General features: G+C 41.0%; 1 protein-coding gene across 3 annotated transcripts in view; it reads right to left on the minus strand.

The window, feature by feature from the left end:
* Positions 1 to 25,198, minus strand: part of ACSL1 (acyl-CoA synthetase long-chain family member 1) — a 55,738-nt gene that overhangs the window by 21,433 nt on the left and 9,107 nt on the right. For 2 of the 3 annotated variants that reach the window (XM_019534685.1, XM_019534687.1), the window contains exons 3-12: positions 22,832 to 23,060; positions 16,610 to 16,724; positions 14,246 to 14,310; positions 12,639 to 12,740; positions 9,170 to 9,269; positions 8,255 to 8,433; positions 4,368 to 4,400; positions 4,148 to 4,199; positions 3,222 to 3,295; positions 1,230 to 1,307 (exon numbers count right to left, since the gene is read on the minus strand). In XM_019534685.1, coding sequence (XP_019390230.1) covers positions 1,230 to 1,307; positions 3,222 to 3,295; positions 4,148 to 4,199; positions 4,368 to 4,400; positions 8,255 to 8,433; positions 9,170 to 9,269; positions 12,639 to 12,740; positions 14,246 to 14,310; positions 16,610 to 16,724; positions 22,832 to 23,026 — 993 coding nt within the window. In that variant the 5' untranslated portion in view covers positions 23,027 to 23,060. Of the gene's footprint in view, positions 1 to 1,099; positions 1,178 to 1,229; positions 1,308 to 3,221; positions 3,296 to 4,147; positions 4,200 to 4,367; positions 4,401 to 8,254; positions 8,434 to 9,169; positions 9,270 to 12,638; positions 12,741 to 14,245; positions 14,311 to 16,609; positions 16,725 to 22,831; positions 23,061 to 25,198 lie in introns of all 3 variants that reach the window. The other variant, XM_019534688.1, reaches the window with a different exon arrangement.

Consider the following 25,198-nt stretch of genomic DNA (forward strand, 5'->3'; position numbering starts at 1 on the left):
AGGGTGGGCAAGACAGCCAGCTCCAGCACACAGCTTTGCCTGGCGTCAGTGTGGGAGCTGCAGGCACACCACAGTAAAGGCAGCAGCAGGAGCCAGCTGGGAACTGTGGGTCCGGGCAGGCTCCTGCTGCATTCTGTGGTCCCAGCATTGCAGCTGGCAGCCAAGCAGCGCAGCATGGAGCTGAACGGCCCAGCCAGGCACCCTCTTGGCAGCGCACGGTTCCCAGCTTCAACACCAGAACCGCAGAATGCAGCAGGAGCTAGGCCGGCCCTGTGGTTCTCAGCTGGCTCCTGCTGCTGCTAGCCCCGACCCCTGGGGTCCCACAGCTCCTACCCGCTGCCACTCTTCCACGCCTGCCGCCACTGCCTTTTCCCTGCCACTTTCCTTCTTTTCCTACCCACCACCACCGTTCCCTGACCAGTCACTCCCCACCCACAGCTCCAACACCACACAGTTCTGGCTGCAGGACCAAAACCATGTGGTACAGCAGGAGCCAGCCTGGCCCAGCTGGCACCACATGGTTGCCAGCTAGGAACCATGTGTTGCCGGCTGGACCCAGCTGGTTCCTGCTGCGCCAGCAATCTTCCCCCACCTCCGCCTGTTCTTACCCAAGTTTCCCCCTTGGGCAGAGGGAGGCTGGGGAACAACCCTAGGGTCCCAGGCCAGAAGCCGCTGCTAATGCAGTGGCTTCTAACCGGGGGGAGGAAGGCTTGCTGCTGGTGCTGACATCAGGTCCTGCTGCCACTGCCAGCTCCTGTCATCTTTAACAGGCAGTCATGGGCAGATTAAAAAAAATAACATACATACTCTTTTTAAGGGGCCCTGTGGGCCAGATAGAATGGTCTAGCAGGCTGGATCTGGCCCATGGGCCATATATTGCCTGCCCCCCGAAATAGATCAACAGCAAGGACTTCTACTAACAACTCAGTTGTTAGTAAAGAGTTCCACATAGTTAACGCTATTATTCTAGAAAAGACTCCAATTTTGTTATGCAAGTTTCTTGATAACTCAGAGGCTAAAAAGTTGTACTTCAAGTGGAAATTAGTGCCCAATACTCTGTTAACCAGATACATTCTTGTTTCTTTCTAGAACGGCTTACCTGCACCATTCTTTCAAACATATGTGCAAGAGGCAAATAGGAAATGTGTGTTTCACTTTCGTTGAGACTAAACGCACTCTGTAAAGAAATAAGCTTCTGAATAGTTATGTACTAGTACATAAATGCCTACCTCCACAACTCTCTCAAACATATGGGCCAGAGGCAAGAATGAGATCAAAATGTCATCTGGACAAGGAACAAATGCATTCTGCAATTGAAAGTGCCAAGAGGACAGGAAAAGAGATCAAATTAATGTGAAAATTAAAACTTCATGTTTACAATTAGAACAAGTACATGCTGACACACTTCTCAATAACAGATAACAAGCCAAATACAGTTTATTTGCCATAGTCTTTGGCTTTTACATACTTTGCTCAAGAAACCCCAAATAGTTCTGGGATATTTAAGTGTTTATTTTTTTAAAAAGTTTAGATTATTAATATTGAGAAGCATGCACAGTAGCCATTCAGAATTATTTTTGTTTCCTTATCATTTTCATAAAATTAAGTAGTAATCAAGCATCAAAAAGGAACTGGAGAAGCCACAAAAGTTACACTTGTTTTGAATAACCAAATTATGGTCATGTGCTCTAAAGAGGAACAAACCAAAAAACCCAGTCAGAAGTTCTATTTAGCCTAACTTACCATAGATAAAGTACCACAACAGTTCAGAAGTCAACAGTCCAAAATGGTTTGTTCTTTTCCAGGACACCCAGTTTCTACTTGCAGACTGTGGGATCTCAATGTCCATGAACAGTTTACTTTTTCACCCATGTGGTAACACCCAACATGAAACTAGTTGAACTTCTGGTTCAGTCTAGTCCACTGCTATTGCAAGTAGCAGTGTCATAGCTAACTCCACCCATGTTTTGAACAGACTCCATCCTAAAGCTGCCTTCTAGAAAGCTGTTCAAAAACAGTCACTGATTTAGAAACTTTGGAATTCTAGCCATGAATAAGAAAACTGTTTTATACCATTTGTTCTTATGCCAAGATACCTCAGCGTAAGTAGTCTTTTTCCTCTGGTGTTTCCTATTCTTTTCATTCCCATACACATTTCTAGACAGCAAATCGTGCTCCCTTTCAGCTTCCATTGTCCAACTTTACTATTTATCCTAACAAGCCTAGAAAGGGACTTCAATAGAAGCACAACCTCCAAGTTGGAATTGCATAGTGTTTTAAATAAGATTCAACAAAATGAGAGAATTTCTAATTAAAGCTTTTAAACTCCTCCAAACAAGGGAAGGGGGGTGGGGGTGGGAAGCCTATCATCCTAGCAGTTTTTTGCAACTGTGGTGCCAGTTCAAATTCATGTCTTTCTGAAGAAGTTTCCTCTCAAGAGGTTTGCAATGCCACCATATAAATATGCCTACTGAAATCATGCCCAATACATCCCAAAATAGCTCATGTGATTCTATGGACCAATGATTCATTGGTAGCTCAGTTATTTCAGCAATAATCTACCATAACCTCCTCTCCTGCCTTGGTTTCTTGCCCCTAGAGAGCATGATACTCTATACTATTGAAAATATCATATTTCCTTGATCCAATCCTCAAAGCAACTTAATTCCTTCTCCAGCTGAATCTCCAGTTCCTGCACCTCCTCTTCCAAGAGTTCTAGTCAAATGTTTCATATCAGGGCTTTGCCTTGTACCCATTCAGATTATATGCGTTTCAATACTCCTGCTTCTGCTAATCTCAGTCTCCTCTGAATTAATGGTAGTGCAACAGCATTAAAGTTATCTTCCTATTCCCTAACCTTATAGTTAAGGATCTCAAAGTCTCCTAGAAATCCCTTCTACGACTCTATTTACTGACTTCTCCATCAGTCACCAGGTCAAGCTTTTTTGTTATTGCTTTGTTTAAGTCTGGATCAGCCTACCAGCTGATCCATTGGTGAGATGAGCAGAAGCAGCAAGAAGGAGCATTTAGGAGGTTCTCCCAGGACTTCAAAAAACACAAGCTTATCAAAACTTCACCTGCACAAGATGACAGTTTTGCAACATCTTATAGAGCCTGAAGTAGAGTGAGAAACATGTGTGATACTAGATGCTTAAAAATGCTTCCACTAACCCAAAAGAAGTTGGGGGAGAGAGGGCAATTACTTTAGCACTGAAGTTTACCTCGGTAGATTTCAGAAAAGCAGACACATTGCTCACTATATTTTCATGAGTGATCATAGCTCCTTTCGGGTTTCCTGAAAGGAAGACATTGAAATGCAACAGAAGTACTTAAAAAACAAACAAACAAACACAAACAACAACTTTCTGAAAACATCAAGTTGAAAAGACAACAACTTTACCATTTACCCTCACATACAGCTCAAAAGGGACTTTAGTTAGAAGCACAGCCTCCAATCAGTTACATGGTGTTTTAAGTAACATTCAATGAAAGGAGAGAAATGCTAATCTGTTTTCAAGATTCATTAAAATGACATTTCTACAGTAAATTTTGGTGTTAGAATGCTACAAACTCAAGGAGACTGTTAACCTTTTTAGTCAGATTCATCTCCAACCAAAAAATTCTAGGCTTCTAGGAAAGGGGTCCATTCAATACTGATGACAAGAGTCATTATTATTGGAGCTTTTTGAGGCATATCTGGCTAGCATCTTCAGTTATCTTGTACTCTGTACCTGCTGGAGCTACACTTATACTTAAGGGAGGGACCACCTTTCCAGAGAATGTGCTAAAGAATAGAAGCAAATTGTGTATGGACTCCAAAGTATGAGACAGCTACAACTTTAAAAAGATTAGGCATAAAGGCTTTAAAATTTAGCCATTTAGTTTTACTTTATGCCAGTCCTTATTTTATGGTAGGTTAAAGTTGCCCTGGATGTCTGTTCTTGAAGATTCATTTTGCTCTCCAGGAAATTTGTTTCCCTACTGGCCAATCCAGTAAAAGAGGAGCTCTAATACCCGTTTGCCATTTTCAGCTAAGAGAGAGTAAGCTAGTAACACTGCAGCAGGAGTCATTTGGAAAAGCTGCTCCCAAATTAAAAAAAGTTTTGCCTATTCAGTATAAAAGTCTGCAAAATTCAATTAAGTGTACCTGTAGTTCCACTGGTGAAACAGATGATTGCTAGATCTTCTGGCTTTGGAGGCTAAAAGAAAGTAGTTAGTATGGTTAAGATAAGTATAAAGAGTTTTCTATATAAAAATGAGTCTTTTGAATAATGAAGGTGGTAAGTTTGTGCTATACAGTTTGATCTAAAACCAACTGGAATTAAGCAATGCAGATCAGTTTTCTGCTGAACTAGTTCAATACTTACCACAGGTTTTTGTCTGTGAATTCTTCCCAGCTCCTAAAATGAGAAAAGGGGGTTCAAATATTTTGGCTTTGTGTTCAACTGACCCAGAAGTTAAGAGCAGATATTTTAACAAATGTCACTTCAAAGTTGACAATATTTACTGATAAATAGAATCCAATTTAGCTTAACAGAAACTAGGTGCACAGAACAGTCAAACCAACAACACTGACTATGCAAGCTCTTTTGTCCTTGTAATTTGACAGACAAAAAAACTAGAGTGAAATTTGAAACCTATGGACTAAGATTAGTCTGTTTCCATTTTAGAAGTAGAAAATAGAATAACTAAAAAGTCCCTGATTATTGCAGCAGAACTAGAAATACCTGCTAAACTAGTAGACCAAGCTAAAGACAAAAGATGCCACAGTCAGCTTACTGAACAGATACGATATCACAGTAAGCATCTGTTGACAACATTTAATCCAAAGGTTCCTTTTCTACAGCCTAAATTATAGGTCTTTACATTTTCCTGCATTTTGTTTCCATGCCAAGGACATGTTTTAATCTGCACTAACAGACTCAGAGAGAACATATTTCCAACCTTTATATTATTACACTAGAAATCAACAACTGGAAAGACAGCCTTGATGTCTCAAGTAATGACAATATCTAACAAAAAAGAGAGCAGCACACATGTTATTGATTACAACAGCTAATTGTGCTCTAAGAGCTCATTTCATTCAGCCCTGTCACTGTGACAGGATGGAGTTTCCTACTTCTTCCAGAATTTCCTTTTACTGCTTTACAAAGTAGCAAATCTGATACAAGGCAGAAACTCACTAGCTACCAATTCCTCCTATACACTGCAAGAAAGAACTAAAAAGATCTCTTTTCACTTCACTGAACTATAGGAGCAACCCATGTTGATTATGGGCCTCTTCCAGATTTGAAGCAAACTCAGGCTGGAAAGGCTTAGAGCTAGATAAATTTGATCCTGAAGTTCTTCCTCTCACCAGTAGAGGATGTAATAGCTCAAAGAAAAGCAGATTCAAGAACTGAATTTCAGCACCAACTAACTTTAGAAAAAAGTTCACATATTCCAAGTAAGAACAATGAGTGCTTATATATAATGCAGGCTTGTATACAATCTAGGATTTAAGTACTATTTGAGGCCTTAGATGTGAGGGCTGAATGCATTTCAGTTTCTTTAATCCGCTTTAGAAAAATGCAAGAATGAAGTACTGCATGTTTGCTTATCAGCTTTAACCTGCTATTAACGGCCCAACCTGAAGTATGAAATAACCTTAGAAGGGATTTAGTGAAGAAAATGTTTCTTTAAGATGTCCTTGGCTGTACTGGTACTACACTCCCTTGGCTATGTGCTGTGATATATTTTAGTCTTAAAGTTCTCGTGGATTGGCAACCACACCTCATTAAGAATTTGGCTGATTTCATCTGAAGGCAGTTATGTTTCTAGTGGTCATACCATAGTTCAGCTTATACTTGGGAAGACCTGAAGAGGGGCGTTACTGAACACACATACTGAGATTTAAAAACCTCAATACTTCCATAGACAGGGGACAAAAAAAGAGACGTATTCAGAGCTTGACTTTTCCCATTAACATAGGAAGGTTTGGCCCAGTGACTAGGCACACATGGGCCAGACCTGAACCACCTGCACATCAGATAACTGTGGGCCACATTTCTTCTGCAGAATTCCACCCCTGCCCTGCCACATGTCAGGATTTGTTGTTTTTCTTGGTTCTCCCCTATCCTCCAAAGCTTCCTCAGAAGCACTGTATTCTGGCTGCAGCCAAGGCTAAGGAGTTTGATTGCGATATGCCAGTGTTCACCAGAGCACCCCAAGGGATGACTAGGTCGAACGGTCACAAACTCCTGCAAGACCGCTTCAGGCTGGACATAAGGAAGAATTTCTTTACTGTCCGAGCCCCCAAGGTCTGGAACAGTCTGCCAGCGGAGGTGGTTCAAGCACCTACATTGAACACCTTCAAGAGTAAATTGGATGCTTATCTTGCTGGGATCCTATGACCCCAGCTGACTTCCTACCCTTTGGGCAGGGGGCTAGACTCGATCTCCTGAGGTCCCTTCCAGCCCTGATGTCTATGAAATGCTCCTGCTAGGACTTAAACCCATAGATTCCTCACTAAAGGGTACCGTCCCTCTACTCAGGATCAGGCTGATCAACATATATTTTGCAGTTAGGAAGGAATTTTAGCCCATGGTCAGCTTAGTACAGACTGGGGGCTTTTACCTTTCTTTAAAAGGGGAAGGGGAGGCATGGCTCTCTTCCTTAGATTTCTCAAGCATATTTTCAACAACTTTTGCAGCAGCAAGATGTTGGCCCACTGCAGCAGGTTAGGAGGTTATGTCTTGTCTCTGTGTCAGGGTGGACAACGTAGATCTGCCAATAGGTTTGTACAAGATGGTTTGGATAAGAATCCTGCCCCGGCAGGTGGTTAGACTAACCTTCTGGAGGTCCCTTCCAGTCCTACCTACTTGTGCTCTCAGGACACAGGGGAAGTATTGAGTACTTACTCGGGCTAGGTATTTGCCCAGAAAGTTAAGAGATACCGCCTCAAAATCATCTAATTTTGAGTTGAAATAAAATGGTAAATTTTTCACCATTTGTCATCCAGGAACTGGAGACTTAGTTTATTACAGGTTGAATTGCAAGATGCAATAGTATATGCACAACGTTTAAGGAGAACTTTAGACATGGGTCATTTGCCTCCACTGCCTGGCTCAAATAGTTATAAAGCTTTGTGTGCTCTATAAACAAAAAAGTCACCACTAGAGTCACTTCACTGCCATACTTCAAAAATCATATGATTGGCTTATAACAGCCCCAAAAATCTGAGAACCATTTTACCTCTTCCTGATTAAAAAAAAAAAAATTGAAGGAGACTAATCAAATACACTTAGCATACCAGCAGACTTTAAATCAAAGTGATATTAGCTGTCCAAAGTTATTTGTAGGCTGAACAAAATATACTAAAAAGACCAGTCTCAATATGTTCCCAGGACACCAAGGCAAAAAAAGTTCTGTTGTACAGTACTAAGCCTTTTTTTTTTTGGGGGGGGGGAAGAGCAGCAGCAGCAGCATCCCTTTTAAAAAGGCGACCCTTGTTTCCCCCTGCTGTTGTGGGACAATTCCATTCTGAATCCAAGGAAAGTGAACAGAAACAAAAAAGTGCAAATCTTCAGAGCTCAAAGCAGAGAGAGAGACAGAGACAAAGACATTCTGAAAAAATGCTGTTTCCTTGGTCTCAGAAGGCCTGTAAGACAATAGTCTCTTGTTCCATTTGGTATTAGCAGTGTCATTAAGGCTTCTATTCCTGAAAAAGAGAGAGTTCGCTTGTGCACCACTGTGTTGCTTTAGTGCAGTTTATGCAACTACCAGATGGAAGGTGTTAGTGTTTGGGCTAGTGATATTAGCTGTCTATCCCTATAGATGGAACCCATTTTTACCACAAGATTGCAACAAAAATAAGGCAGTTATGTCATAGAAGATGAACTGTAATAATTCTGCTGGCTCTGTATCTTATTTAATACACACATCTTGGGGGAAACAACTGAGAGACTGGCATTACCTTAGAACTAGTTTTTTTGTACCTTTTGACTAAGCAAATGTTTTTAATACTCATTTTAAGCATTGCAAAATGCCACTACCAAGTTGTTTACTTGCTAAGGTTCTCCTTTGTGTACCTAGAAGTCACCCTTTAGCCTTCATTTTTTGTCAAAGTTCAGTATTTCGAAACCAATTCAACAAGAAGATCATTACTCCACTGGACCCCAAATCCCAATCTCTACAAGGTGCTTATCTTTAAGAAGTGTAGTTAGAGAGGAGTTTCTGGATTGAAATGGTAAGGCAAGGAAAGTACATAACTTACCTCTATTTCTCTCATGCTGAAAATCTCCACCCCACACTTCTTTCCACGCTCTACAAGATCACTGTCAAAGGTCTCCATCATAACAATAGTGTTGAGGACTGGCGTTTCCCCTTTTTCCACATTACTTAGCAAAAGTTTGGCCTTGTCAGATTTGTCACAGAAAACCAGTGCTATGTCAGCTGAATTCAAGAGGAGAATAGCACATTATTAGTATAAGTCTGGATATAGTATACTAGGTTTAAAAATAAATAAATAAAATTTGAAAAGGTAGAAAATGTACAGAGAAGGACAACAGAAGTAAGTCAGGGGCCTGCAACATTGCCATGAAAGGAAGGATTAAAAAAAAAAAAAGGCTAGGACTTTAGTTTGAAAAAGGAGAAGGCTGATGGGAGATGAGCGGTCCAGAAAAATCATGAAGGGTATGAACCAAGTGAACAGGGAGCTGTTGTTCACCACTTCCCAGAATATTAGAACTAGGAGGCACCCACTAGAACAAACTTAAGGAGCAGTTAACTTGGGAGTTCATTGCCACAGGAGGTGGTAGAGGCAGACAGCATAAAACAGGGACTAGACAAATTTATGGATGATAAATTGATTAACAGCTATTAAACAGGGTGGTTGGAGGCATTTCTTTTGGCATCTCTGAACACATTATGGTGGATACCAAAGAAGGTACCGAATACAGTACAGATCACTCTAGATGTATCCAGTTCACGTTTCCCTCTAAAACATCCCGTCTTGGCTCCGTCAAAGACAGAATACTGCCCTAGATGGACCTCTGATCTGACTACGCATGACATTTATGTTCTTCTTATGTAGACACCTTAGTGTTGTTTTATATAAGGCTACAATCCTCTTTACCAGATAAAGTCTGTCATCTTATGCTCATATTTTGATCAACAGGAAATATCATACCTTTGTTCACAATGTAACAAATTGCATCAGCTCCCAAGGTATCATAAAGAGGCACTACCACCATGGAGTATGCATAGCATCCCTGTTCAATGATAACCCACTACATAAAGAGAGAGAGAGAGAGAGAGAAGAGTAAAAACAAAACCGTGAGTCAGAATGTGGCCATTTGTCCTGAACAGCAGAGTTTCAAGACTCATGAATGCTAGCATTAGATTCTCAAAATAAATTTAAGATAAAGAAGGTTCAGGCAAATGAATTAAAATAACCCTTCTTTTGCACCTGCTTACTAAAGGGGACACACTGCAGATGGTCTTTCTAAATCAAGTTGTAGCCAAGCCAGTAGTTTATAAAATTGAAGAATGTATCTGAACTAGCATCTAATTAAAGATAAAGCCCTGCCCCTCCCACCAACAGAAGTTTAGGTAGGCTTTATTAGAGAGAAAAAAAAAATTCCCCAATGCTCCATCACCATCAATTTGATCCTTTAAGATCTGTAATGTTAGCCAATTCCAGTTAGCTGAGAAAGCTACATGCATCTTTAAGCTGTCCTCCCCTTGCATCTATGATTTTTTAGGGGCTGCACAGGGAAAGGAGGGGTGGGGAGAAGGAATCTCAGGACTTAATACAAGAAAATGTAAGTGTCTTCATAGGAAGTTAGCCAGTCCATTGCTTGACCAAGTTGCAGTATTAACATGTTTATTCTTGAGATTATTTAATGATGTAGTTTGTGTTACTGAGGTGCAAACTACAGAAAGAAAAAAACAAAACAAAAAAAAACAAAAAAAGCCACAACTTTCTGGTATGTTTGTTAAGCTCATCTAGAAAGGAGTTGGAAGTTTCCTGAACTAGGAAAGAATTGCCACATTTACCGATTAAGCCAGAATCTGAAGAAGTCCCTGTTGTGTCAGTTGCAACACTGTTTCATACTCCTTTCATAAAAAGCCTTTTTATAAGATTTGTGCAATGCCTGCTTACAGACGAGACACTTAAAGCCAATGTTGCCCAATCTTTAGTCCAGTTCCAAAAAGGTGCCCTTTCCTTTTGCAAACAAGGAAAATTTCTTCTCTGCTTGACAGAAAATAAAAGTCCCATTAAATTACCACTCTCTCAAAGTTTGAATTTTTTTTAAAGAGTGTTTGAGCAAGAGGTGTGCTAATAATTTCCATACTAAAAATTTTCCACAGATCAGAGAAAATTCTTTTGACTCAAATAATGCCAGGCCAGCTTTAAGAGGGGTATTAGTGATAGCTGTTGCCACACTCCTTCCAGTGATATGAAATATGAAAAAAAGATATACTAAGACACCAAAACTTAAAATTGGTGTTCACTAGTGGCCTACTTTTCAAAAGACAATCCAAATGGGTGCAAAGCCCACAATCCATCCTAGAAATAGCTCTCTTAGTGGACACAAAATGCTCATCCTTAACTCCAATTCTTGGATTTAAAAACCTCACTAAGTCCACTAACTTAGAGTATCACATTGGAGAAGTCAATCAGGCCATCCCAGCCACTGATCAGTCTCCCACACAACTTCTCACTAGCAGATCAACTTTTGGCTCCTTTAGTGCCAAAATAAGGCTGAGAGTCTAGAAAAGCTGAAGTGATCAATGAAACCCATTTATTAGGAATCTTCCCACTTTTCCTCCCTCCCTCCATACTTTTTTTAGGACATGGAGATAGTGTTGTAGCACTGGGATTCTTTCTGTAAAATGTAAGTGAATGTTTAGGAGTCAAACTTCATATCCAAGTTCTGGTAGTTGCATGTGTGTGTGTGTGTGGGGACGGGACGGGATGGGACGACTACCCACTATGCACTTGAAATCTGAAGTTAATGTTGACACTCAGGCATCAACCTGAATCTAGAGTTTTGTACAAGTTGCTTAACCTGTTCTGTTTTGTTTTGTTTTGTTTTTATATAATATATACAGATTTTGATCTATTATGAAATCCAAATCATGACGGTTTTTCTTTTTTTTGGGGGCGGGGGGAAGGTTGTTTGTTTAAGTACTAAATACATGATTTAAAGGACAAGTTTTGTAATTTAATTCTACTTCAAACAAGCTGCCCTTGGTATTGGACTGAAGGCAAGTATTTAAAATGTTATTTCTACATGAAGATGCAGTATCTGAGCTACCAGAAAAAAGGTATTAACGAGCAGTATAGTTTCATCAGCATGGCACTCTACCAGGGCTAAAAATGCCCTGCTTATTAGGACAGTGGCCTCTTGCACCAAGTGCCATGCTAATATAGCAACATGGCTTATGGAGTGCAAGCAAGCTCTGGTATTCCAACATATTCTGGTTCAACATTAAAGTGTTCTTTAGATCACTTAAGTTTGAATTGACTAACATTTTAAAGGCTTATGATACAAAATGATAGCTTTCAGTAAGCAATGTGGTATTTTACAATGGATACCAGGTCATCAATTGATGGCTCCCTTAAGTAGGATCTGGGTCTCATCCCTCATTTTTTTCTTTTCACTACTTATAAAGGCAACCTTATTCAATTATGCCATTCATCTAGCTTCCAAATCTCATTTATTGATCTGTAATATTTGCTATTTTTCCATGTTCTGGCCCAAAGAGTTGGGTGATTTTTGGACCTGTTGGTCCAAGACATTTGAAAAGTTACCTGCCTTTCAACAACACTTGCACACGTTTTAAAAAAAAAGATGCTTATGTGGGTGGCCTAATTTCTTGAAAAAAAAAATCTTATTAACAGTTATGTCACATGCAGATGCTGCATACAATAGGAGTTTTTTTGTTGGGGGGGGGGGAAGGGAGGAAGAGGAGATAGACAGTCTTCCCCCAACAAATTAACAGCTCCAAGTATATTCTTTGAAAGAACCTTCAACTTGCTTTCAGCTCATGAGAGCTCAAGACACTGAAGAGTCCACATTTTGCTAACATTTTTTGCATACAAGAGCAGCATGAATTGATACTCTGGGCAAACACTGTGATATCTGGGAGCACTAAACTATTTCTTCAGAGATCCATGCCCAGTTTTGAGATAATACTTTATGAAACTAAGCCATCCAAAAAGTGTTATATTTGTGCTCGTTAAGCAAGGATTATTACTAAGTACCTTAGGCATTAAGCCACTAAGTTATCGCTTTAAATAAGGACAAGTGAAGGTTGAATGCAACAGAGCAGAGCAAGCAGGTTAGTTTTTCCACTTGGGGACATTTATGTCCTGGAGTTAAGTCTTGAGTTGACTATGACCCTGTTGTAACCTTACCCTGTAATATGCATCTCCATCTACAGGCCATCTGACCCCAACATTTTCAGAAAGGGAATATTAAATATGGGTTTCCACTACAATTGTTACTTGTATTGTGTTGTCCTACATCATAGAAGAATGTGTATAGTAAAAGAAGGGTGCTATTTAGGAGACTGAACCAGTGTTTGGTAGTATACTTAAGGGTTTGGGTTTTTTGGAGTTGGCTTTGTCACACATTTGAGCCTGTTACCTCTGGTCTGTTTTGTGCAAAGATTCCTATAAACTGATCTGGAGCTGGTTTGTAGCCTCTATAAAGTAGAGCTGAACCCACACATTCTGCTCTCTCTGAAACCTGAAAGACAAAAGACAGTCAGCCAAGTTATTAGCAGCAAGTTGATAAGTGCACTGTAAGTATCTGTCTCTGATGCATATATGTCTCACAGTCTTACTAAATCTACATTTTGAATGTTCTCTAGGTCTGGGATAAAGATGTTGCACTCTCCACTTTTGGTCAATTCAGGTGAAGTCTAGTGTCATTCAAAAAAATATTCCAAGTCCTATTCCAGTTGGACCTGGAGGCACAGTACTATTTCATGCAGATGTGCATAAAACATCCAGGCAGTTGGGCCTGCATTAAATCCAAGGGTTGCTGTACATGAATGGATTAGTCTGGCTCAGATCAACCAGAAATTGGAGACTTTACACATCATCTATTCCTCATACAGTTATGAAACTGTACAAGTTTCTCTGCACTGTTTGCAAGAAGGTGGCTTCCTTGCAAAGAAAGCAGAAAAAAAAGAGTAGGGGTACAAGAGATGCTTCTAGACATTTCCCATTACATCTACAATAATGCTTTTCTACTGTAAGCTCAGAATGTTTCTTGTACACAATGGCTAAGTCATTCCCTACCCTCAAGTTGGCGAGAGATTTTTACTGGGCTCTCAAAACAGAAGCTTTTTCTTAATGACATGAAAATTCTTCTAATTTCAGAATGTTACCATATCATCTAGAGAACCTAGCAGTATACATTAGATCAGAGTCACAGCAAGTTTAAAGTCAGTCAATACCTTCATTAACGAGAAGTCTGACAGTTATTGCTACTGAGAGACTTTGTTAGGACAAGTCTTTAATTTTATAGATGCATTTGGTTATATAGTAGTGGTCACAAGCACACCTAAAATCAGTTCTTTTGTGCTTTCTGAAGCATAACCAATACAGTTTGCATCTGAAAACTTGTGTGGACCTGGATATTTGTTTGTAGAGACTGTGCAAGCAGTAACTTAAGGCCCACCTATTGTAATGGGCAGAGCTCCAAATGTCGAGCGCACACAGCATCTTAAAGGAGGTTAACTAACTGCTTGCAACAATAGGAACCAAAGGGTTGCCAAGCCATTTGAAATACTAGAACATCTTTTGGGCATTTTGTTTAGATTTACTTTGAAAAAAGGCACACCTCTCAAAAGTGCTGTTCTCCTGTCACCATTTCCTCTATAGAGGCTGAACTCTTGGACCAGACATTCGAGTCTTGTCCAAGGGTGCCAGGGTAACCAAACTATGGTTTGAGCCACAGGCAACTTGGATAGTACAAACATAGCTCCTAATGAAAGAAATATAGGAAATTGAGCAGGGGTTGTACGTGCAGATCAACTCTGGAGCACGTACATCTCAATAGCTCTGTGCCATGCAGCTCTCAGCCATATCAAGTTTAGTTACCCTTCTGTTAAAGAAATAACAAGCGCTCTCTCGTTAACAGAAGCATAATTGAGGTTACTTTAGACAGCACCAGAGCTTTACAATATACATCTTGTAGTCATAACAACAACAATAGCAAATCTTTGAGCTGGAATAGCTCCTTACCTCTTTATAGGAGATCCACTCATATGGTTGATTTGGTTTCCTAACACCAAGACAGGGGCCATTATCTAAATAGATGGAAGTCCATAGTTACACCAGGTTTGGCTAGACAGAGTGCAACTAGTCCCACCACCCCGAGGCATGTGGTAGGGCAAGGGCAGTATGGCAGTTGGGCTTAACTTCCTGCCCCTGTGGCAGTGGCTCCTTATGGTTGCCTCCGCTTGTCACTACCACTGCCAGACCTGCAACAGCTCACCAAAACTCCTTAAGCAGCTCTCCAGCCCAAATAATCACCCACCCCTGGCATAGACTAAGGACCAAGGTGTTCTCCAGTCTGGACTTCACTCACACAGTACAGTCCAAAATGGACCATGGCCAGATTCGTCTTCAGAGGTCCTAATGTACTCTCTACCCTCTTATGCTAGCCCCTTGTCTTAAAGGGGTTAAGCATTTGCAAGTGCTATACTGAGATACCCCAAGCTAGTCATGAGCACACTAGCTTAAATGTTGTAGGGACTCTAGCAGGGCTGTGTGAAGCTTGGATAATGTCATTCCAAATAAATAAATAAAATATTCCAAGTCCTATTCTAGTTGGACCTGAAGCCCCAGTATTATTTCATGCAAATGTGCATAAACATCCAGGCAGCTGGGCCTGCATTAAATCTGAACAGAATTGGGAGACCAATTAAAAGCTTAATCCAAATCAATTCGGAAAAGATTTGGCTGCTTTGGAGATTTGACCATAGACTAAACAGGCAGCAGCCCTCACTATGCTGGACACAGCTGCCTCTGGATGGTAAGTCTGTTGTGTCAGGTGGAAGGACAGGGACAAGTTGCCTAGCTGGGGCAGGGGACATGGGATGCAGGTGCGGCAGAGGCTATGCCCTGCTGTTGCTCACTCCAGGCAGAAGGGGGCAAGCAGCAATATGGCATAGCCCCCACTCCCAGTGCTACCGTGCCTGCATCCCGCATCCCCGCCCCAGCTGGGCAGCTTGTCCCAGGCCCAGCCCCAATTCCTCCCTCCCCCGCTCTGCCTACCAGACTTACTAGCTGATGGCAGCTGTGTCCAGTGTGGTGAGGATTGCTACCTGTTTAAATATATGGCCCATTCAGCCTAATTGAACTGGGACAGTGATTCAAATCTCCAAAATCAAACCGCTGTCCCTCCAAATTGCCCAAATCCAGATCCTAAGTGAATACTTGCTGTTTCACACAGACCTAGGCTCTAGTACAAGGCAGTATTATGACACGATGCCCAAGCTAGCTTGGGCATCTCAGAACAATGCTACCTTGTACCATCTGTTAAGCCTTGTCAAGAGACCCCAATAGTTGAACTTTTGAAACTAACAGCCCTGTTACACATTGCAGTTTGGATCTGCTCAAATGCTGATCAGTGTTAGACTAGCTCAAGTTTGAAGCAGCCACACCTTAAGGCTAAAAGCCTTCTCCAACTGTCCATGATCTGCACACCTCTGCCTTGCCATTGGCAAGTGGGGGCCTCACTAGTACCTACAGGTGCAAGTTGCCACTGCAGGGCTGGTGAGCCAGGACAGGCTTCTATCCCTGCTCTAGGTAGGGGTGAGGAAGAGACAAGAACAAGAAGCTGGAAGGCAGAGAGAATTAATGAGATGAGAGTAATGAAGTAAGAGGTAGAAAGGAAGTGGAGATACAGGAAGGGTGGTGAAGTGAAGTCAGCCAGCTAGTGAAGGATAACAGTCATAAAGAAAAATAAAATTTAAAAAAAGAGGAAGTAAATTAAAGACGGTCTCAGGTTTTAGTAATTTGGGAATGGGGTGTAGGGGGTGCTGGTCATGCTTCCTAGGATGGCTGGGTGGTAGGAGCAGCACAGAAAGATGCTTTTGGGGAAGCTACTGCCTCTGCCCTGGGAAGAAAGGCCTAGTTCAAGGGCACACCCCCTCTCCCTATTTCTGGGGCTCTCTCTGCCATGCCACCTGGCTAGCTGGCACATGCTCTTTAGGCTGTTTGCATAGGGTTGCACCCCTGGGGGTGGGAAAGTCACACCAAGAGCAGAAGCAGGAGTTGGCTGTGCCAGAACTGTCCCCTGGGCAGTAGAGTTCAGGGAGTAGAAAGTTTGGTCCACAAAGAACGGGAGGGTAGGAGAAAGGATACTGCATCACTGCAAATTAGGTAGCTCATCTGTTGGGAGTGGCTATGCATTAATGGAATGTAAGATGGGTAACATGGATCAGAAATATAATCATGCTACTCCAGGACAGGCTTAAGCTGCCTAAAAAGTGTGCTTAAAGCTAGATTATAGTGATAATATGTGGGCAGTTCAGGGGTCAAGAAGTTCCAGAAGCTGCCTAAAATTAAAATATGTAATAAGGCCCCCAAGAGAGAACTTACCTGACACCTGCATGCCTCTTTGGAAGATATCACAGACTGTTCTCACATCGTCATAGTAGTATATCAGTGGCTCATCACTATTAAGCAGTGCTGATCGTCGAGCATGCTCACCACCCTACAGAAGAGAAAGAAAAACTGACTATTTCCAACTAAACTGGAGCTGCACAAGTGTGTTTAGTGAAAGCACTGGTAGTTAGACTGAGACCAAAACAATTCTCGAGAGTTATGAAGCTCAGAGGGGCCTGTTCACTGAGCTCTCAGTTATAACTAAAAGTCACAATTCAGAATTAGGATAGTAGCAGAGGACCAGAGTTTGTCCTTCACTTTCCATAGCATCGTCATGTCAAATTCTTTAGTCAGGATTTGAGGTAGCATGAAGATTGGGGGAGGTGGGGAAGTTTGCTGTTTTTACTTTCTCTATAGGTTGGAAAGTTTTAAATAGGGTGGTTTTGATCTATGTAATATATTAGAACTCTACCCAGCTTTGTCTTTGTCCTCCCCTCCCCCTTTCTGACATATATGAGGAAAAGTTAACATCATAACCTTTCAAATTTTAAATCTCTTTGCTTTCGTAAGTTTGACTCAGCATAGCAAAAAAGGTTTTAAGAAATAAAATAAAAAAAATGAAGTTCAAGTTAGATTTTAGGAGATCTTAAAAACTTATTCCAGAGGAGTTATCCATAAAAAGGTCTATTTGAACACCAGACAGTTACTTAATGCACTTTATCACTCCTGTATAAGGCATTCAAAAGGAGTGCCTCTTGGTCTAGTTGACAGAGACAGGCAGAGGAGCATATCTACAAGTTGAAACGGACGAAGTTAAACTGGTCCTGGGGCCGGTTCTGTTCAAGATCTTCATTAACTATCTGGAAGATAGCATAGAGTACACCCTAAGCAAGTCTGCAGATGACACCAACCTGCAGGGGCGGGGGGTGTAGTAGATACACTGAAGGGTAGGGCTAGGATTCAGTGCAACCTAGACAAATTGGAGGACTGGGCCAAAAGAAATCTCATGGAGGTTCAACAAGGACAGAGTGCAAATTCCTGTACTTAGAACAAAAGAATCCCATGCATTGCTACAAGCTTGGGACCAACTGGCTAAGCAGCAGTTCTGCAGAACAGGACCTAGGGGTTACAGTGGACAATAAGATGAAGTATGCTTAGGGGTCCCTTATTGCCAAGGCAGTCAATAGCATACTGGGCTTCATTAGTAGGAGTGTTTGCCAGCAAATCAAGGGAAGTAATTCTTCTCTGTTCTGCACTGGTGAGGCCACATCTGGGAGGATGGTGGTCAGTTTTTGGGCCCCGCACTACAGACAGGAAGTGGACAAAGTTGGAGGGAGTCCAGTGGAGAGCAATGAAAGTGGTTATGTGATGTATGCGGAGAGGCTGAGGAAACTGAGCTTCTTCTCTATACTAAATAAGAGACTGAGAGGGACTGAGATAGCAGCTTTCAGCTACCTGAAAGGTGGTTCAGAAGAGCATGGAGCTAGACTACACACCTTCCTGGCTCAGTGACTGGTGCCTCCTGGGTCTGAGGGGGCACCCAGGGTCCTCCCAACAGCCGATTGTCAAGCCGGGGGTTGCAGGGGGCCCCCCCAGCGTGCATGGCAGTGGACCCAGAAATAGACCGCAACTATTTCTGGTCCACTTCTGGGTCCGCCGCCAAGCACGGGGGGGGGCTCCCCCACACTCCTGTAGGACACTCCATCTGCCCCACCATCTCAGTGTGCACAAGCCGCACTTGGTACCTCAAGGTATGTAGAAACCACACACACATCCATGGCCGAATCGCTGATTCCCTGAATCAGCAATAAATCTTCAGATTTGGATTCGGCGAAATTGAAAGTCAGGGACAGGGATCCAAATCAACTAATCAAATCACTGTCCCTGATTTGCACCAAATCCAAATAGAATATGGCCTGCTTCACACACCCCAAATATTTAACCAAATTAGTGACTTGTTACCTCTACACATTATTTCATAGGGCAAGCTCCAGAACATACTTGCATTTGTTTAATCCTACGCTTATCCTGTGGGAGTTACAGGCATGCTACTAGAGGAAGAGGTATACTGTATAACTGTATTCCATTTCAAATGTCTCATTATCAGTTGCCAGCTTCAAATATAGGACTGCAGTTTGTGGAAAGAAGAGGGAGGTAGCTTTATGGAGGTTCACACCTAGTCAAAGCTACTGTGTCAACCTAACAGTGGAACTGAATTAAACAGACCGTCTATTCAGGATACCACAATTTCTAGATTGTACTGTTTGCTTGTCACTATGCCACTCCATTTTATATTCTAGTTTGTCCCCTGCCAAACTAGATTCAGCATGTCAATCCAGTAGTCTCAAGGCAGCTTGCAAAGGCTTCAGTTTACAAGAAACACTTTAGTGTCAAGGTGTACCAAACAAGGATGCAGGCCAACCAACTGGATAAGCGAACTGACTGCATTTTTCTTTGTGAAACAGATTTATATACTTAGCAAAGTGTGCACCTTGGACCACCATGTAATGAATTCCTCAAATTATTATTTAATAGTGTGGGAAGGGAGGAGGGAAGAGTGGAATCCAATACTGAAATTTCAAGAACTACCCTATTGTTTATCGTCACTTCTTCCTACAAGCAGCAGGTTACAGCCAAATTTCACACGCTACAGTTTTATAACTGGCCAGTGATTCCAAGGTGTCAGTTTCCATCAGGAAGTCGTTTCCCGAGGGGGAGGGGGGACAGGGACACAGAAACAAGGCATTTACCATGAATCTAATGCTAGTCATTAGAACCACAGCAAAGCTGGCCTGGATTAGTTCGCTCATTTTTACTGCAACAACCAAGTGATTATGTTACTGGGTTCAGTTTCATTTCAGAGTACAGAGGAATAAGTGCTAGCCTTAGACAAGTTCTTATTATCCGATTACATATGGAATGGTCTTTTCAGAAGCCTTGTCTTTGGCACAGCATCCCATCCAGCAGTGTTTTTCTTCAGGTGAAGGCCAGAATGAGGACTCTGTGAATTCATTGCAGAAGAACTATTTATACATTTTACACCATGTATTCAATTAATTTTTAAATATATACCTAGTATAGAGTTATGCTAAAGTCATGTTCTTAAGAGATCAAGAAACTCTTTACCAAATTCTGAAGTTTTTCTGCTTGAGTATTGCAGATTTTTTTCATTATGGAAATTAAACTGGATGTGAACTGAACATGGAGAAAAGAAAGGGAAAAAGTCTGGCACAGCCACCTGCAGAAAACCCAGCCTTGTTTAATGGAAACATCCTCTATAAACTAAATTGGTTGAAGAATTTTCAGCCACTATACAAGCCAAGTTTAGCTTGCTTGACTCAAGTTTGTTGTCAGAGTTTATTTAGGGCAGGGCCTATTTCATCTCGTATTAAAAACAGCAGTTTCTTAGATTAAAATAATTGCCAGAAAAATATCAAAGGTGGCAAAAAAAAGAAAAAAGTCTTACATGGTCTCTAATTTTTCCTGCTGTAGTAATTCAGAAAGGTCAAGTGCAAGAACATTCAGTGGAAGCCTTACAGCCCAAGTAGACATCCTACATGTGAAGCCATAAAACTGACTGATACCCCAAGTTTAAAATGAAACTATAATACTGAACTAAAATCAAGTGGTCTCAATCTCTGGGTATAGGGAATAGAGCACAGTTTAAGATGCCACTCAACTTCGCATCAATATGGCTGAAGTAAAAGAAATATTTTGCTCCTATATTTTCTTCCTTAAAATGAAGACTTTATGGAGGCGGAGGGGGGAAGGAAGAGACACAAAACAATGATTATAACCATTTTTGGTTAAGAGGGAAACACTGGCAGAGTACAATAAAGACACGTTACAGCCTAAAAGTTTTTCAAACTAGGTATATAATTTTTTAAGCAACTTAATCTGCATGTAACTGAGTAGTTCAGTCTGGGAAGGACTGGTAATCCAAAGCTCCTTCCCAGCAAAGATTCGGAGTGCTGTTAAGCACTATTATTGCTATGAAACTGCTAGTTTTAAAAAGGCTTTAAATCCCAAGTATGCTATGGCTTTACTACTAAGATGTAGTCCTCATTTGCTGGAGATCCAAGAATGAAGTGCTACAAACCAAGAAGTTGCTTCTACTATAAACCTGAACAACAGTTATGTGCTCAATTAGACTTTAAACACTGGTAAAAAGACAATTTTCTTAAACAAAGCATAACAATGCACTACTCGTTATTTGTATATAAATTAATGTTTCATTATTAACCATTCCAACAAAGAGAAAAGCAAATGTTCAAATATTGCAATCTTAATTTTTTTGCAATTAGTAAGTTGGCATTCATAGCAGACCAAAGAGATAACAGTATTATAGTATTATGATACTATATGCCAACTTTAGAATCAGCTGAAATAAGCCAACTAAGTTTGCCTGACAAACAAACAGCCTGCCAGCAAAAAAAAGCTGGCCAAACATCAACCAAAAAATTTAAGACCTGCTTTATTATAATACCAAAGTAGTACCAAGTGGGTGCTTTTAGCCTAAAGGAACAGGAACAAATCAAGATCCAGAACTCTCTCAAGCAGCAATTTTACCAATGCTCCTCACCTTTCCCTTACTTCCTGCTTCACTCTTCCCATCTAGGTGCCTTGAGTACAAGTGCTAACTTTTTGTTTTTAACAACAGAAAAATAAAAACTAAGTAGAGTAAATCTGCTGTTACAAAGAGCTCAAAGACTACAGTAGGTCAGAATGTTTAACACCATCTTCAATTCAGGCATTCACTTAGTCCTACAGACTTTGAAGCCCTGGGTTTTCACACAGTTTCCAAACAAATCTTGCTGCAAGGCAATACTCCATATCATGGTGTTAGAGTCCAAGCTTATTTTAGTGGCTGCTGTCATAACAGACAAAGTGCTATCATCAAGACAGCTTTACAAAATTAGTTTGCAAGCTGTTGAATTGTGATTATAAATAAAACACAGTCTTTACTATTAGTGTAACAGATAATACCTGCCACAAAATAATCTGCCTTTAAGAAATGCATTACTAGCTTAACAAATACCTATTTTCCTCCTGGGAGCTGCCTGTGTTGCTCTTTTAGAATGAAAAAGGCAGTCACCCATTTTAATATGCATACAAGTTCTATAGAAGATACCTGTCAAGGGCTGATTGCTGGTCAACACTAATCTTGTAATGGTCTACTTTTTCTAAAAGTGCATTTTTATCAGGTTTATCCTATTAGTTTGTAGTCATGGATCTACCCACGTAGACTATTATTAGAATGGAATACTTGGTATTTAATGCATTGTAACTGGACAGCAATTGCTACTTAGCTCCTGGAGGTGGCCCAAAGCCATCATGAACTCCTTTCTATTCCTTTAGATTTCTCCTTCACTGAGAGATGAATCCTAGCCTTTGCAAAGAGAAACTGCCTCCAATATAATACTTCACCAACAGCCTTTCCCCAGAAGATGTATTAATTTTTCATAGCCCTGGCAACTACCCCATAAATAAATAAATATAGAAAGATCCTGGTATTCTTGTTTTATGCTACTGAAGTAGTAAAGTGATCTGGACATCACTAAAAATACACCACTTCATGAGGATCCCTGTACTACCACCCAATAAATGCCATTTAAAAAGATACATGCAGAAGATGAAGTTAGTAGCTTCCTCATCCAATTTCCAAGTTCTAGAGTTAGATCTGCCAAGCTACTTGATTCAGAACCGAGGCTAACGTAAGTTTTACAATGTGTAATTTGGGGTTCTTGGTATTACTGACATTTAAAAGAGATCAAGTTGCCATAGTAAGTGGTTCACTTCAAAAATGAAATCCAAGTTCTAAGCATCAGAACAGGTGTTTGAGTCTACATCCATACAGGAATATCACAAAAATAGGGAAAGCTACTGTAACTGACTAGGAGCAGTAGTTTCTGTTCAGACCTGGATAGTTTTGCAATAGTCAAACGAAAAGCCTGGCCCTCAATCCAAATTATATCCGCACAGTTAGTTAAAAGTTCCTGAAATTACATTAATTGATGGGTGGAAAAATATTCTAAAGACTTGGGGGCAGGAGAGAAAAGAAACATGGGCAACCCTATTTGCATGTACAGCTTTATAGAAGCTTTTTCTTCCTTCACCCGACATGCAGGAAAATAGCAAGCTTCTCAATATTAAAATCAGTGATCCTATATACCTCCAGTTGGAAGTGTAGCACACCCAGATACAAGTCACACTTACCTCTATTTCCGCAGACTGCATTGCTAGATCACATGGTGGTTTCAAAGCTTTGGGTCTTGTGGCGTACCAATAAGTTGTGAGAGCTGCAAAAGCACCAAATCCCATAAGTGTATTTGTTGGAAGAGTGCGCACATACTGTCTGACATCACCAAGTTCTGGCATTCGTAGATGTCTAAACAATTCGTGTGCTTGCATGGCGATTTGATTCAGTTGTTCCTTAGGTTGGAGTCTGTTGGCACAAGAAAAGGTCACTTACACTAATGTATTAAATTCCCTTTCCATTTGCTCCTCCCTTTCCCCACCATCCCCAAAACAAGAATATACATTAGGTCCTATAAGTGTCCAGATAACGATAAAAGATGATTATTCTCCTAAATAAGGAAGGTCTTAGTAACTGGAGATGAGCAATTCTCCCAAAGCAGTTTTCAGTGACAAGACATATGATTAAGTTCTGTAAGTTTCAGAACATCTAACAAGTGCTTCTGAAAAGCTTGAGCCAGAGGGAGGGAACAAAACCAATTCTCTACCTCTCACAGAAAAGAGGTTCTGCCTTTGACCCTACAGAAGTTTTGGCATGACTGTCACCAGATAATTCCTAATGTTGAAACTGAAACCCGAAGGAAGTTAGCAAAGTATTCACCTCTTTGCTTAGATGTTATGCCATTGGCAGTGGTGTGTTAGAATACCTCTGTTCTACGACTGTCACCACTGCAACATTTTCCACTTTACAGTTCCAGCAAGATAAGCTTTTTTCCAATAGTGCGTGGGAAGCTCAGTGTAGTGAGTCAGTGTCTGAATTACCAGTACTGATCTCTGTTAAATGCATCTCCATGCCCCAGCATGACACTACAGTTTATTCCAGTTCATAGAGCTGGGTAAAACCTCTTTAATTTTCACTTTAGCGTGGAGGTACATGGCAACATAAACATAGATAAGGAGCATATTTGGTCTGTCACTTATATACGGAAGAAAGAGCACTTGAGGGTAAGCTCTCCACCTGTGCCTGCAAAAGCTGACTGACATGAACATATTACACCCAGAACAGACCATGCAGGGGGCGGGGGAGAAGTGTTGCTGTCAGCTCAGCTGGTGTCCCCTCTATAGCCAAGGTCTCTCAGGACATTAGTCACATGCTGAGGCCTACAGCTCCTGCCCACTAGGCTAAAGGTAACTAGCAGACAAAAATCTTCACTGCTCTTGGGCTGGGAGGGCAGGCCAATGGCAGGAGAGTACATAATCACCCCACCACACAGAAGGGCAATAGGCAACAATGTTAGTTTCAAACTCACAACTGACAGTGACATTCATAAATGCCTGTCACCAGCTCTTGCCTCCTACCACAAGATTGACAATAGGCTTTTAGAGAAAAATGCAGTAGTTTTGCAGCATTTGTCGATTTACAGAATGAAGAGTTGTTTCCACAAATTGACAGTAGACTGTTTTGATTTTGACTGTTGCATTTTACCTAGTATAAAGTTACAGAAGATGAAAAAGAATGCTGAAGCCAGGTGTGTTATGCAATAAAGCTCCAATACTCGAGGACATGAGTATACTCATGTCCACACCGCATGCACACCCAAAAATTTGAAAGCTCCAGTTTTGTAGACTAGAAAACTGCACTTTTAGATTCACACTGCTGCTGACTAGGATCATTCCAGAGGCATGATCCTAAGGCAAGGGAGACTTCAAGAGTTGTATAGCTCCCAAAGTGTCAAAGCTAGCATTTGGGTAAGAATTACCCTGCAAAAACATCATTGAAATATTTCAGAAAGGCAGAAGGGTGGCCTTGCAACTACAGTACCTGGATCAAAACCGAGTTGAATTCACAGTACTGGAAGGACCATGTGACTTTTGGCAAGGCATATATTCTGCATGCACTTCAATTGTAGGTCTTTCCTCCCTACCTTTGGATTGTTTTTAGGCCACAAGATTATGTTACATTTGTGTTTGTGCACTACTTATTAGGATAGCACCCTCACTTTTGTTGTGCTATAGCAATACAAGAACAAAGCTGCAAGCAATTTTAAAAAACTTATTAGGGATTTTATGCTAACTGTGCATAGACCTTTTTACCAATGCAAGTTAAACAGTCCATAATTTAAGAAGCACAACGTAATTGGGTTTTTATACCTAATATTCTTTTATCACAGGAATCTTATTCTGTATGTCTTAAAGTGGGGGCGTTTATAGATCATAGGAAATCATACAAAATTAGGTTTGGAAGGGACTTCAGGAGGTCATCTAGTCCAAGTCCTTGCTCAAAGCAGAATCATCCCAGGCAAGGTTTTGTCTAGCCAGGTCTTAAGAAAACCCCAAAGGATGGAGAGTCCACAGCCTCTCTGGGTATCCTGTTTCAGTGCCTTACTA

The sequence above is a fragment of the Crocodylus porosus genome, unplaced genomic scaffold (assembly GCF_001723895.1).
Source record: "Crocodylus porosus isolate Cpor-Errol unplaced genomic scaffold, CroPor_comp1, whole genome shotgun sequence".
NCBI lineage: Eukaryota > Metazoa > Chordata > Crocodylia > Crocodylidae > Crocodylus > Crocodylus porosus.